Source organism: Gymnoscopelus braueri (assembly GCF_963280865.1).
Source record: "Gymnoscopelus braueri genome assembly, chromosome: 14".
NCBI lineage: Eukaryota > Metazoa > Chordata > Actinopteri > Myctophiformes > Myctophidae > Gymnoscopelus > Gymnoscopelus braueri.
In genome coordinates this window covers 1,089,676-1,105,270 of record NC_137619.1, presented here as the reverse complement: position 1 = coordinate 1,105,270, position 15,595 = coordinate 1,089,676, and the positions used below count along the sequence as shown (strand labels likewise).

Genomic DNA, 15,595 nt, shown 5'->3' with positions numbered 1-15,595 from the left:
CATTAATATGATATGTAGCATGTTTATTCAGGAATTAGTTAGTGTTTTACAGCACAAGAGAAACAGGACTCCATCCGGTGTGCTTTCCGCGTGATTATGAATCCCACCAACGTTATAGGATATGGACCCGCCTTCCCTGTGTCTGATTGGCTCCCTGGCAGGCATAGTTTTACTGAGGTTAGGGTTAGGCATAGTTGCAAAAACTACTACAACGACTACTGGCCAATCACAGCAGGTTTTGCCTAGAACTGCAGTGGGATCCATACTAACGTGTTTCCAGAGGAGAATCCTCTTTGCTGGCAGAAGAAATAAGATTGAACGGCACAGTGAGTGAGAGCTCAGATTTATAGTCCATTTTAATATGTAAATCACTACATGCCATATATTTATCTCTGTACTGTATCTAAATGTGCTGCAAATACTTTATAGATCCATATATTATGCTGTTGTGACAAGTGGGAAATGATATTCTTGCTGAAATATGTCTTCCTAAAATGTAAATGATGTTGTCTTGGTACCAGCGTTCCACAGTGCTGTCGTCTCGGGGAAACATGGGCCGACGTTGTCATAGTCACAATGCGTAAACAAGGCAAGGACACAGTAACATCAGTTCAGTGTTTAAATCAGTGGTGGAACAAGTACTTACATGTATTACTTAAGTAAAAGTATCAATACTGCAATATAGAAATACTCGGTTACAAGTATAAAAGTCCAGAATTCAAAATGTACTTGAGTAAAAGTACAAAAGTATTGGCATCAAAATGTACTTAAAGTACCAAAAGTAAAAGTACTCATTGTGCAGATTGTCCCATTTCAAATTTTCAAATGTATAAAAATCTTTTGAAAATAGCCGATCTACAAGCTCGGGTAGATCGGCTATTTTCAAATGGCTGAAATGTATATAGGGCTGAAGTGGTTAGTGTATGTTTTGTAATAATAATCAAAATCTTGAAAGCAACTACTAACTAAAGTTTTCAAATAATTGTAGTGGAGTAAAAGTACAATATTTGCCTCTGAGATGTAGTGGAGTAGAAGTAAAAGTACTGGAAATTGTAGATACTCAAGTACAAATACCTCACATTTTACTTAGTTACTTAAGTACAGTACTTAAGTAAATGTACTTAGTTACTTTCCACCACTGGTTTAAATGGATCAAAATGGAGGGTCCCTTTGCTTCCCTTTGTAAACTCTTGGGGTTAAATTAACACTAAGGACTTTACTGTGAACCAGACGATCCCTGATCTCCAGACCATAGAGTCACCGAATTCTTGCTGCTGAGAGACAGAGGAATTTGTTATTTATCTACAGTAGAACATGTTTACATAATGTTATTTATATATTTAACAAATTGAATCCATGTAATTGACTTTTTTTTCTTTCCCCTCTTTGAGGCTGATTTATTGTCATAAGGCTGAAGAGATACAATATGTCTGAGCTGTCAAAATAAAGTGTTGTATGAAGATGATTGAAAAACAGGCTTTTATTGTGACGGCCAGTCACAACAGTGGGTTTGAGGTTTATTAACTGAATCCATGTTGTCGCCTCTTCTTCTCTGACCTGGAAAACACTACAGTATGTGAGAGGGGGGTCTGAGTCCCCCCCTCTCTCACACTACAGTATGTGAGGGGGGGGTCTGAGTCCCCCGCTCTCACACACCTCCCAGGCCCATCCCGACTAAAAGTGATGGAAAAAGTACTCAAATGTTTTAGTTGAGTAAAAGTAGCAATACTGCAATGTAGAAGTACTTTGTTACAAGTAAAAGTCCGGAATTCAAAATTTTGAACCAAAAGTAAAAGTACTAAAATGCTTGAAAATAGCAGATCTACAAGCTCACAATGCGTCGCGATGCAACGCGTTGCGAACTTGTAGATCAGCTATTTTCAAATAGCCTAGATATAAAATAGGGCTAAAGTGGTTAATGTATGTTTTATAATGTAATAATTGATATCTGCGAAGTAACTAGTAACTAAAGTTTTCGAATAATTGTAGTGGAGTAAAAGTACAATATTTGCCTCTGAGATGTAGTGGAGTAGAAGTAAAAGTATAGACAACTGGGAATACTCCAGTAAACTAAAAGCACCTCAAAACTGTACTTAAATACAGAACTTGAGTAAATGTACTTAGTTACTTTACACTACTGCCGACTAACTGGTAGTACAGCTGTGGTCTTCACTGAAGGAAACCAATCAGTGTCCACTCTCTACTGGGATTGATGTAAAATAAAAAAATATGTCATCCAGGTGTGCAAGGCTGTCCAGAGCTTATTATGTTTATGTATTATTGAAATAATCAACAATACATGATTATTCAGTGTTTTATTTTTTCACACCAATTGTTTTCACAGCTTGTTCTCAGGAACCAAAATAAAATGACTTTGAAGTAAAGGAATATTACAGAACAGGATGCTGAATATACAGATCAAGTGTATTGGGACAGCCATAGCTGAGTGACTAGTGAGCCAGCCTGGGAAGCCAGAGTTCTGGTCGTCCCAGGTTCGATTCCAGATGTCCGGCCTTCGGCCCTTCGGCCTGGCAGAGACGATGAAACGATGAATGAACCAGTGTTGTTTTTGACAGAACATTTTGATTTAGTTTTAGTCATTTGTCTTTTGAATCAAATTGCATTTAGTTTTAGTCATATTTTAGTCACCTGAAATGTTTTAGTTTTTGTCTAATTTTAGTCGACTAAATATCATAAGATTTTAGTCGACTAAATCTACAGTTGATTTAGTCGACTAAAATGTGGCCGTGATGGCGTCTTAATGGCTGATTTTACACTTGGCTGCATGCTGAAAATAGCAGATCTACAAGCTCACAACGCGTCACGTCGCGCTGCTGCGACGCATTGTGAGCTTGTAGATCTGCTATTTTCAGAAAGCCCGCGCACAACCAAACATAAAATGACTTGTCTTTTAGTTCTACTGGATCTCTTCTCCACTAGATCCTCACTAACATTTTAGTCTAGTTTTTATTTGTTGACGAAATTGTGAATATATTTAGTCTTAGTTTTAGTCATCATAGCTTAGTTTTTATTTAGCTTTTATTGAGTTTTCGTCAGTGAAAGTCGACGAAATCAACACTGGAATGAACGAAGGAACTGAAGACGATCTGCGACAAGCTTCGGGCTGGTATTCCAGGCTGGTTTTCCTGATTAGGCCGAGGTGGGGTCCGCGGTGGGGTCCTCCGTAGCTAGAGAGGGAATAGGAAGAGAAGGCATGATTCACCTATTCAACTAAAATCTGGGGCAAAACCACCTGGACTATTAGGGAAAAAAGTACCTTTGACATCAGGTTACAGAGGTGAACAAAAACAATAATTAAATGATTATTTCACAATGATTTTATTTTATTTTTATTCATATTTTTTTTGGGGGGGGGGGGGGGGGGGTGATACCTTTATTTGACACCTCTGTGGATGTATTATTTTTTTGTGGTGGAAAAAGTACTCACATCTTTTACAAAAAAAAAAGTCTGCTATTTTTAAATATCCTATGTATAAAATAGGGCTAAAGTGGTTAATGTATGTTTCATAATATCATAATTTATATCTGCAAAGTAACTGAAGTTTTCAAATAATTGTAGAATAAACAATTGTGGAATAAAAGTACAATATTTGCCTCTGAGATGTAGTGGAGTAGAAGTGAAAGCATTGAACATTGGAAATACTCAAGTAAAGTACAAATACCTCAGAATTGTACCTAAGTATAGTACTTAAGTAAATGTACTTAGTTACTTTACACCACTGATTATTGTCTTTTTTAATTATTATTCGTCCACATTATCAATATGACCTTTATCACGAGGCTTTGCCTGTGTAGATCCATCATGGCCTGCTCATAATATAAGGCCAAGAGTTGTAGCTGTAGTGATAAGACTTTGGCAGGTACTGTATGTACAGGCAGCTTGTTGAAGACCCGGTGGAGACAGGGAGCTGTTTTTATTATTATATTATTAATATTATGATCAAAGACACAGAGTGAGGAAACACTTCAACACCTGGCGGAGAAAAGGTCACATGCTCAGCTCTCTGCCAGCCTAGATGTCTTTGTTCTTGTGTCGTCCTTGTCTACTGTATATACGTGTAAACCATCCTCTCCTGACTCCATCCATCTCTTCTACCGCGACCAAGGAGGCTGACTTATTTTCAAGCTCAATCAAATCGAATGCAATATGTTGTGAGCTTGTAGATTGTCTATTTTCTATATTTTTGCTATAAAATAGGGCTGATGTTGTTAAACCTGCATTCAGTCAATGGATGAAATGGCTTCACTGTTTATCAATGATTAATGCTAATGATCCATTCAAAACACAAACACAGTGAAGACGCAGACCACAGGCGCACGTCATCCACAGAATCATGCACGTTCGGTTTGTTGTTGTTAGAAAATTGTGTATAGAGATTTTCTTTCTGCATTCTCAACATTTGTTTTGAATATTTATCACACATGACATTCCGTGGCGCATGACTGGGCAGCCGCTGAGCTCAGCCCCTCGCTCGCCCTTTGAGGGGCGAGCGAGAGAGAGAGAGAGAGGGACAGAGAAAGAGAGAGAGAGAGAAACGGAGAGAACACAGTGGAAACCAGTGGTGTAAAGTAACTAAGTACATTTACTCAAGTACTGTACTTAAGTACAATTTTGAGGTATTTTTTACTTTAGTGGAGTTACTTTTACTTCTACTCCACCACATCTCAGAGGCAAATATTATACTTTTACTCCACTGCAATTATTTGAAAACTTTTGATACTACTTTACTTTGTAGATTTTGATTATTATTACAAAACATAAATCACCCACTTCAGCCCTACATAGACTTAGTTCGGCTATTTGAAAATAGACGATCTACAAGCTCACAACGCGTCGCAATGTGAGGCATTGTGAGCTTGTAGATCTGCTATTTTCAAATGATTTTATACATTTTTAAAACATGAAATGGAAAATTTCTGCATAATGAGTACTTTTACTTTTGGTACTTTAAGAACATTTTGATGCCAATACTTTTGCATTTCTACTCAAGTAAAGTAAAGTTCTGAATACCGGCCTAGTACTTATTAGTTAACAGAGTATTTCCGCATTGCAGTATTGATACTTTTACTTGGGTAAAATATGTGAGTACTTTTTCCACCACCGGTGGAAACTACACTGTAAAATCCAGAGTTTTAATTGATCCTCATCCTCTCAAAAATTTACCCATAAGGATCCATCTTTACACTTTTGATTGTGTGTCACTGTGCATATAGGCTGCACCAACGCTCCTGATTTTGTGTATAGAGGGGCGGGTGTATAGAGCCGCAGAGAGATTCCGCCTGATCCTATTGGTTCACCGATCTGTCCGTCAGCCCCCGCCTCGTCAACACAACATTACGAGCGACGCCCACTGCACTCTGGTTGGTTGGGGAAATGAACACTTCCTATACACGAATCCACGGAGCGCTGCCCTGCGCGCAGCCATTGCTGCGGTGTCAACGCTCCGCGGACGCGACACCGCAGCAATGGCCGCCTACAGGCAGCTACAGGCAGCGCGTCTGTGGATTCGTCTATACCGGGTACACTGACGCGCTGGGCCAGACTTTTACTTTTTAGCAAAACTAAACAATAAAAGCCTGGAGATCGAGGCTACTGTGCATATGACTAGCCTGTGTTTTAGCCACACTTGATTTATTGTGCTGTGGCTGGTCCTCCTTTGAATCGATCCCCCCCCCCAGCTTAAGCCTGTTGGCTTTGGCATGGACCCTCCCCTTGGTTTATTTAACCTCGTGTGACTGACAGCATGGACCTCGCCCCAGCACCCCCCCCCCCCCTAAATGCTACACATGAAAAAAACACTACATTTAAAACATCACTGTCTGGAAACGTGTGGTTCCAGTTAAGAGTCACTTCTGATCACCCTGCGGGTAAACTGGTGAGACGGGGGTCATTGTGCGTCAGATCCACCGCCACGGTCAGACAAACGGCCCTGTGTGGACGGGGCGACTGTATTAACTATAGCCTCTGTAGGGCGGATGGAAACAGAGACGGGCTCATGCAGAGAACCCGGGGTGAGGCAGGGATACACAGGCTGACAGGAGAGGAAGAGCTTTGAACCGCTCCGTCCCGCTAGTCCACACGTCCAACAACAAACACCAGGCCACACACACACAGAGGAAAGGAGAAAAGGAGAGAGACTGTATGAGAGATGAGAGTCTGACGTTACAAATAATGCTCTTCATCATGACATGAGAGTCTAAGGAGAGGAGTGTGTGAGGAGAGGAGTGTGTGAGGAGAGGAGTGTGTGAGGAGAGGAGAGTGTGAGGAGAGGAGTGTGTGAGGAGAGGAGAGTGTGAGGAGAGGAGAGTGTGAGGAGAGGAGTGTGTGAGGAGAGGAGTGTGTGAGGAGAGGAGTGTGTGAGGAGAGGAGTGTGTGAGGAGAGTGTGTGAGGAGAGGAGAGTGTGAGGAGAGGAGTGTGTGAGGAGAGGAGTGTGTGAGGAGAGGAGAGTGTGAGGAGAGGAGTGTGTGAGCCTACACCCCTGCCCGCCCACTTCGGTCTGCCACCTCGGGGCGACTGATTGCCTCGTCACTCAAGGGTCCTTCTGGCCGATCCACACGGTCACAACTCTTTTCTGTTCTGGCCCCACAGTGGTGGAATGAACTTCCCACTGATGTTAGGACAGCAGAGTCACTGCCCATATTTCGCCGCAGACTGAAAACCCACCTCTTCAGGAAACACTACCCTTCCTCTCTGCCTGACCTACTTGTTGTTAACTAGTTGTACGAACGCTTGTTTTCTATTGCTGTATTGTTTATTGGATTATTGGATTGTTTATTGGATCTTGTTTAGTCGATACACTTATTTGTTTTAGCTCATGCTCATTTGATTTAGCTATTTTGTCTCATCTGTTTAAGGAAATAGGTAGCTGATATATTGCACTTTTACCTTAGCGCTAGGTATACTCTTGGTTGCTTGTTTTTGCAGAAAATGCACTAAAGACTTCTGGTGATTAGTAGTTTCGTTCCCTACCTATGTTGAATACACTTATTGTAAGTCGCTTTGGATAAAAACGTCTGCTAAATGACTGTAATGTAATGTAATGTAATGTGAGGAGAGGAGAGTGTGAGGAGAGGAGTGTGTGAGGAGAGGAGTGTGTGAGGAGAGGAGAGTGTGAGGAGAGGAGAGTGTGAGGAGAGGAGTGTGTGAGTCTTGCTTCTCCATTCTATCCATGACATTGTCATGTTGGTCAGTGGTGGAAAAAGGACTCACATTTTTTTTTACTTAAGTAAAAGTATCAATACGGCAATGTAGAAATACTCTGTTACAAGTAAATGGCATGTGTTCAAATTGTTACTTGAGTAAAAGTACAAAAGTATCGGCATCAAAATATACTTAAAAGTACCAAAAGTAAAAGTGTAAAATGTTTGAAAGTAGCAGATCTATCTAGAGCGATGCGACACGTTGTGAGCTTGTGGAGCGGATATTTTGAAATAGCCTACAGTATGTACATGTATAAGATAGGACTAAAGTGTTTTTTATATCAATAATTTATATCTAGTTATAAGTAACTAGTAAGTCAAGTTTTCAAAAAATTGTAGTGGAGTAAAAGTACAATATTTGCCTCTGAGATGTAGTGGAGTAGAAGCAGAAGTATTGAAAATTGGAAATACTCCAGTAAAGTAAAAGTACCTCAAAATGTTACTTAAGTACAGTGCCATGAGTAAATGTACTTAGTCACTTTACATCACTGGACATGGTGCGTGGATGAGTGGCGGGGGCCATCCCATCCTCTCACAGCGTTCCAACCTCTCCCATCCCATTGCCAGAAAGAACACAGATGGCTCCTATGTGTGTCCCGTGTTTACATGCGTGCGTATGCATGCGTTGGCTTTTTATTCACCTTTATCCCATTACAGCCGGGAACGCATCTGTATGTAACCACTTTAACCATTATTTTATACTTTGGCTATTCAAAAATAGCAGATCTACAAGCTGAGCTTGTAGATCTGCTATTTTCCTTTTTTAAATCATGAACATTTTGTGCAAATCTTTGAATGTGTAGTATGTACTTTTCAAGCGAATATTTTTTAACTAAAATCTTCTGGGGGGTCCCTGGAACAACATTCTGGGGGGGTCCTTGACATGAAAAAAGTTTGAGAAACACTGATATTATAGAAACATAATAAAAATATAAAAAGCTGTTAGGATTTAGAAGACATTTGTAGAATCCCCCAAAAGCAAAGATTTGAGTAAAAAATGTTCACTTTAAGAAATATATATTCAAAGATTTGCATTTATAATTTTTTCACGATTATAACCCAAAGAAATCTTAAAATGACACAGATGCGTTCCCGGTCTGAATGGGTTAATGTGAGACGCCGTCCAAGGCAAGTAATCCCTTCACGGTCAGCGGCCACACATCACAGTGTAACCGTGGCGCCGCTAACGCCCGCCACGCACCACGGAATAACCCCCGGCGCCATCCAGGAACATACGTGTTACCCAACGCAACGTCCAGACCTCTGAACCCGGCGGGGCGCTAAGGGGTCCGACTGAACCCGGCCCTTCTGTAGACACAGGTACGTCAGTGTGATGACAACTCTTCCAGTGTCCAAGAGGAGAGAGAAGGCTGTCACACAACGCTTAATGCCCACGATGTTTCCAAAGAGGCCGTTTTGGTTCTTTTTAGTTCTTCCGTGAGACACTCACTATGGTAACAGCGCCAGATGGCGCTGTTACCCATAGTGAGTGTCTCACTCCAGAACTAAAAGAACCGGGGTTACCTACGTAACCTCTAGTTTCTTGAAGTTGTCATACAGTATACCCTTTTTCCTGTTCCACTTCATTTTCCACATAGCTTCATTTGGCTAATTTGATTGGTTTGTTTTAATTGCTGCCGAGCCAATCAAACGAAGCTATGGGAAAATGAACCAGAACAGGAAACGGTAGGCCTATCACGTCGCCTCATGGAAACGTGGGACTAAAGTTATGCACAGAGCCTATTGGTCCCACTCTACGTCTCACTGTGGGTTAAACATATTTAAAATATTAAGCCCTATGTTTAATAACCAAAAAGAAAATAAAAATCTCACATAGCGATGCATCAGTTGTGCTATTTTTGAACTTTTTTAAATATTTTGCCTATAACGACCTGCCCAAAATATGGATGCCAGGCTGAAAGTGATTCATCAACGAAAAGTATCAGAGCTTATGAATTTCATAATTCCAACAGATCAGGGGTTCTCAAAGTGTGGTCCAGGGACTCTGAGGGTTCCATGAGGGTTTTTTAAATTGAACCATTCAAGTCTGTAACTCTGACAGTATACAAGGGGATACTTTGAAATGTAAAAGTTTGAGAACCACTGCAATAGATCAATTTGAACAGGGTTTTTTTTAATGAGAATTAACGATTTTGGACATACAAGGTTTCCACACAACAGCAGAAACATACATACACCTACAGTAAGGACTTTAGAGGACCTACAGTAAGGACTTTAGAGGACCTATGGTTCTCTGCAGGGCTTTCTTTCCATAACCTCACCTTCCTCTCCTCTCTGCTCTGTGTGAACATGTGTGAGCTGAGTGTTATAGTTACACTTTGTGGTCTGAGCGCTTTGAACAACACAAAGTCATTTGGGAGTCAGTTTCCTCATGGAACACACTCTCTCATTCAAAAAATGCCCCCACGCGTGTGTGTGTGTGTGTGTGTGTGTGTGTGTGTGTGTGTGTGTGTGTGTGTGTGTGTGTGTGTGTGTGTGTGTGTGTGTGTGTGTGCACTTCGCACGCACGCCACACAAAGACACATGCACATAATTGTTTGCACGCACCCATTGGTGTAACTAAGTACATTTACTCAAGTACTATACAATTTTGAGGTATTTTTTACTTTATTGGAGTATTTCCAGTTTTCAGTACTTTTACTTCTACTCCACTACATCTCAGAGGCAAATATTGTACTTTTACTCCACTACAATTATTTGAAAACTTTAGTTACTAGTTACTTTGTAGATTTGGATTAAAACATACATTAACCACTTCATCCCTATATTCTTTGGCTATTTGAAAATAGCCGATCTACAAGCTCACAACGCGTCGCAAGCGACGCGTTGTGAGCTTGTAGATCTGCTATTTTCAAAAGCTTTTTTATTCATGACGATCTAGTGAAATGGGACGTACTGCATAATGTGTACTTATGCTTTAGTACTTTAATCAAGTCAATTTAGAATTCCGGACTTTAACCTGTAACAGTAGTATTTCTACATTGCAGTATTGATACTTTTACTTAAGTAAATAATTTGAGTGCTTTTTCCACCACTGCTCACACCAACGCGCGCACACACACACACACACACACACACGCACGCACGCGCGCGCGCACGCACGCACGCACACACACACACACACACACACACACACACACACACACACACACACACACACACACACACACACACACACACACACACACACACACACACACACACACACACACACACACACACACACACACACACACACACAAAGTCTCAGGACATGAGGCTGGACATGGCTCAGGAATTCCGGTACGTCAGACCCTTCCTGGATCACACTGTGTGGGTCTGGTTAGACTCTCCCTCTCTGCGGTATTCAGAGTATTAGAGTTACTAATACACCTATCATGTTCTCACTAATGAGGCTCAAGTATTCCCATTCTATTGCAATAGTTGCGAAACACAAATCCCACGGATTAGATGTGGATATGGATTATTCCAGGCCGCTGTGGAAGGCTGCTAGGCCAATATCAACTGATTTCTTTGTTTTATTTCAAAGATTCCAATATCTAACGTAATGAACTCTGTATCCTAAAACAGTGGTTCTCAAACCTTTTAATGTCAAGGATCCCCAAATTGACACTTATTAGCCCGCGGACCCCCATTTGAAAAGATAAGCCAGGGACCCCCATAAGAGAAGATTTTTACGGCTCTAACCATTTTAATTTCAAGGACCCCCAGTTTGACATGCATTAGGCTACGGACCCCCATTTAATGGCATTTCTATCTCTGGGACCCCAATTTATATTGTAAAATCAATGTTAATTTAACTCTAAGAACTCTAAGTTACAGACCCATAAGGGTCCATTTGGTTCCTACAGTAACTATCCATCATTTAGCTGGGGACCCCCTGAAACTCCCTCAAGGACCCCTGGGGGTCCCCGGACCCCACTTTGAGAACCACTGCCCTAAACGACAGCACATTGTGGGTTCGAGTCCCGTCCCCGACGATCTTTGCTGCATGTCTCTCCCCATCTCTCTCTCCCTGTTTCCTGTCTGTTTCTACTGTAAAACTATAAATAAAGGCCAAAAATACCCCAAAAATATCTTTAAAAAAAGAAGAAAACAAGAGTGGTGAGTTATTTTTACAATAATTATTGTACATTGTCAAAGCTGGAAAAAGTCATTGATATCCCATCTATTGGACCGACCTCAATGCCATTGCTTCTACAGTAGTTCAACCAAACTCTAAATGACCTTAGTGGGTATGACCTTCGTAGCCCCTGGTAACCCCAACTCCACCCTATCACAGGGCTCACCAGAGCTTCATTACCCAACAGAACACCGAAGGTATATCAATATCAACAGACATCCACGTTGAGTAACTCTTAACGGTTTTAACATCTCCCCTCATTGTCCTGTTGATTTAGTGATATTTCAAGCTTTTGGAACCTTTGCTATTTTGTGTCACATCTCATTAAAACATCTGTGAGAGGAAGAGCTGGAATCCAGTCTCTGGTTGAATGTTTACAGGTGGGGTGGAGGGGTGGAGGTCCAACTCATTACTTTGGGTTGGAGGATCTGGTGGTGTTGTGTTACTTTGGTGAAAAGAGATGTGAGATGTTAAACCGGATGTTTCAACACTATACAACAAGGGAGTAGAATGATATTCATATCACACACACACACACACACACACACACACACACACACACACACACACACACACACACACACACACACACACACACACACACACAGTATGTCATCCACCAGCATGTAAATGTAACAGAGCTAAGCTGATGAACATTGGTTTCTCAGAGGCTCTGAAGGATTATGATTACAATACATTCCTTTAAATAAAACCTAAAGACTATTCTGTTTGCGGCTATCTTTGTTGGTTGTCTTTTATCATTTATTCTGCACTGTCATTTTATATTTTATATTCTCATTTTTAATTATACTCGTATATCCTTTTCTAATGTGAGAGATGTGAGACACGCACTTTAGCATCGTCTTAATGCTCTGTGTCTTAATGTCCTACTGCTTAATGTTTTGTGTAAAGCCCTTTAAATTGCTTTTTTGTTGAAATGTATTATACAAATAAAGTTGCCTCGCCTTGCCTTTTTGACAGCTTCTATGAAATTAGGTTTGGCTGGCATAGTGCATCTTGGGTAAAGTTTTAACTTAAAGGTAGGGTGAGTGATTGTCTTTGGTTATAATAAGTGTTAGATAGCTCTATCTTCTGATAGTAGTCATTGCTATAGAGTGTTTCTTCAGTAGCAGGAGTCTCCATGTCTCTCCAGCTCTTTATTAAACAGAATTTTTCAGGATACCAATTCTATCCAATCAGGATTCAGGATAGAGAACTCAGTCAGGATACAGATTCAACTAGTGAAATTGGAAGTGATGACACAAAGAAACAAGCAGACAAAATTGGAACTGGAACTGAAGCTGATAAATAGGTTCTATACTCTCTCTGGCTGACATTTTGTCACCTACCTGAACATATTTTCTGTTTATTAAAGAGCTGGAAAGACAGGGAGAATCCTGTTACTGAACAAACACTCTAAAGCAATGAATACTATCAGAATATAGTTGGTACCAACATCAATACAGCATGGAATTGTGGACAAAATCGTATCCAAAGATAACAAAATATTCTTGTGTCTGAGAGTCTAAATCTCATCAAACGGTGGTCCTTGGCTCAAATACCGAATACATAATGGACCTTGATACGAAAATGGTTGAAAACCACTGATCTATGAGCTGCTGCCTGTCGTCTTTACTATTCTGTGTAGAGGATTTATGGAGCAGTAGCTCTGTTTGCTGTTATATTTTAGGCCCAAAAGCCGGGTGGCAATCAATCATGTTCAGTCCATGTTTGTGGCCATGAGGCTGAAGGCTGACAGGAACTATTTTGTGTTGTGGCTGTTGTTGACGTCCAAATGTGACAGGATGGCTGACTGTTGTTAGTTCGCACGATTGGCAATACAGCCCTTGTGTATTGCTCTTGGCCAGTGACCCCACCACACACACACTCACACACACACACACACACACACACACACACTCTCACACTCACACTCACACTCACTCACACACACACACACACACAGTGAGAGAACTGAAAGGGAATGCCAGTTCCTCATTAATGATAATTATCTATCTAATTGTTGTGGCGGCTGTTCAGGCTAAAGCGTTTTATATGCTCTGGACGTGTCTGCTCTCGTTTTTCTGTTCCTATTCATCAGTGGTGAAAAGTAACTATTTACTTTAGTGCTGTACTTAGGCACAATTTTGAGGTACTTTTACTGCACTTGAGCGTTCACATTTCTTCAATACTTCATACTTACACTGCACTACATCTCAGGGGTAAATATTGTACTTTTTAATCAACTACAGTTATTTGAAAGCTTTCCCTGCTGAAAACAACAGCAAAAAAACAGCTTACGATGGTTGCTGTTTTTTTAGCCTAGTACAGTATATGAAAGGGAACCATGATCCAATATGCATGATCCAACCGCATCTCTGTGACCACTTAAACACTGAGCAGAGGAATTCAAAATCATTTAAAAAGCTTGTAGATCATCTGAAAATATCTATACGGCATATAATGCCTATAATGAATGTAACCAATAGCTGACCTTTTTTTTTTTTTTTTTTTTATTGATAAATCGAGCAACGGTGGGGCTGGGATCTCAAACCAGAGACATGTAACACAACATATTCAAGAATAAAATTGTTGAATTCATATTCCTCTCATTGATCAATTTGGATCCAACAATTTGTATTTCATCTGATGAAAGTGGTACAGATTTGTATTTTTTAATGCACAGTACACATTTACATCTTCTGCCTACAGAGTGTGTATATATATATATATATATATATATATATATATATATATATATATACTCCCTAGGGGGACCCCTGGGGGTCCCCGGACCCCACTTTGAGAACCACTGCCCTAAACGACAGCACATTGTGGGTTCGAGTCCCGTCCCCGACGATCTTTGCTGCATGTCTCTCCCCATCTCTCTCTCCCTGTTTCCTGTCTGTTTCTACTGTAAAACTATAAATAAAGGCCAAAAATACCCCAAAAATATCTTTAAAAAAAGAAGAAAACAAGAGTGGTGAGTTATTTTTACAATAATTATTGTACATTGTCAAAGCTGGAAAAAGTCATTGATATCCCATCTATTGGACCGACCTCAATGCCATTGCTTCTACAGTAGTTCAACCAAACTCTAAATGACCTTAGTGGGTATGACCTTCGTAGCCCCTGGTAACCCCAACTCCACCCTATCACAGGGCTCACCAGAGCTTCATTACCCAACAGAACACCGAAGGTATATCAATATCAACAGACATCCACGTTGAGTAACTCTTAACGGTTTTAACATCTCCCCTCATTGTCCTGTTGATTTAGTGATATTTCAAGCTTTTGGAACCTTTGCTATTTTGTGTCACATCTCATTAAAACATCTGTGAGAGGAAGAGCTGGAATCCAGTCTCTGGTTGAATGTTTACAGGTGGGGTGGAGGGGTGGAGGTCCAACTCATTACTTTGGGTTGGAGGATCTGGTGGTGTTGTGTTACTTTGGTGAAAAGAGATGTGAGATGTTAAACCGGATGTTTCAACACTATACAACAAGGGAGTAGAATGATATTCATATCACACACACACACACACACACACACACACACACACACACACACACACACACACACACACACACACACACACACACACACACACACACACACACACACACACACACACACACACACACACACACACACACACACACACACACACACAGTATGTCATCCACCAGCATGTAAATGTAACAGAGCTAAGCTGATGAACATTGGTTTCTCAGAGGCTCTGAAGGATTATGATTACAATACATTCCTTTAAATAAAACCTAAAGACTATTCTGTTTGCGGCTATCTTTGTTGGTTGTCTTTTATCATTTATTCTGCACTGTCATTTTATATTTTATATTCTCATTTTTAATTATACTCGTATATCCTTTTCTAATGTGAGAGATGTGAGACACGCACTTTAGCATCGTCTTAATGCTCTGTGTCTTAATGTCCTACTGCTTAATGTTTTGTGTAAAGCCCTTTAAATTGCTTTTTTGTTGAAATGTATTATACAAATAAAGTTGCCTCGCCTTGCCTTTTTGACAGCTTCTATGAAATTAGGTTTGGCTGGCATAGTGCATCTTGGGTAAAGTTTTAACTTAAAGGTAGGGTGAGTGATTGTCTTTGGTTATAATAAGTGTTAGATAGCTCTATCTTCTGATAGTAGTCATTGCTATAGAGTGTTTCTTCAGTAGCAGGAGTCTCCATGTCTCTCCAGCTCTTTATTAAA

General features: G+C 40.5%; 1 protein-coding gene across 1 annotated transcript in view; it reads right to left on the bottom strand.

Moving 5' to 3' along the window:
* Positions 1–3,010: 3,010 nt before the first annotated feature.
* crtac1b (cartilage acidic protein 1b) overlaps positions 3,011–15,595 on the bottom strand; it is a 74,199-nt gene continuing 61,614 nt past the window's right edge. The window contains exon 15 of the mRNA XM_080448921.1: positions 3,011–3,188. Coding sequence (XP_080305047.1) covers positions 3,151–3,188 — 38 coding nt within the window. The 3' untranslated portion in view covers positions 3,011–3,150. The remainder of the gene's footprint in view (positions 3,189–15,595) is intronic.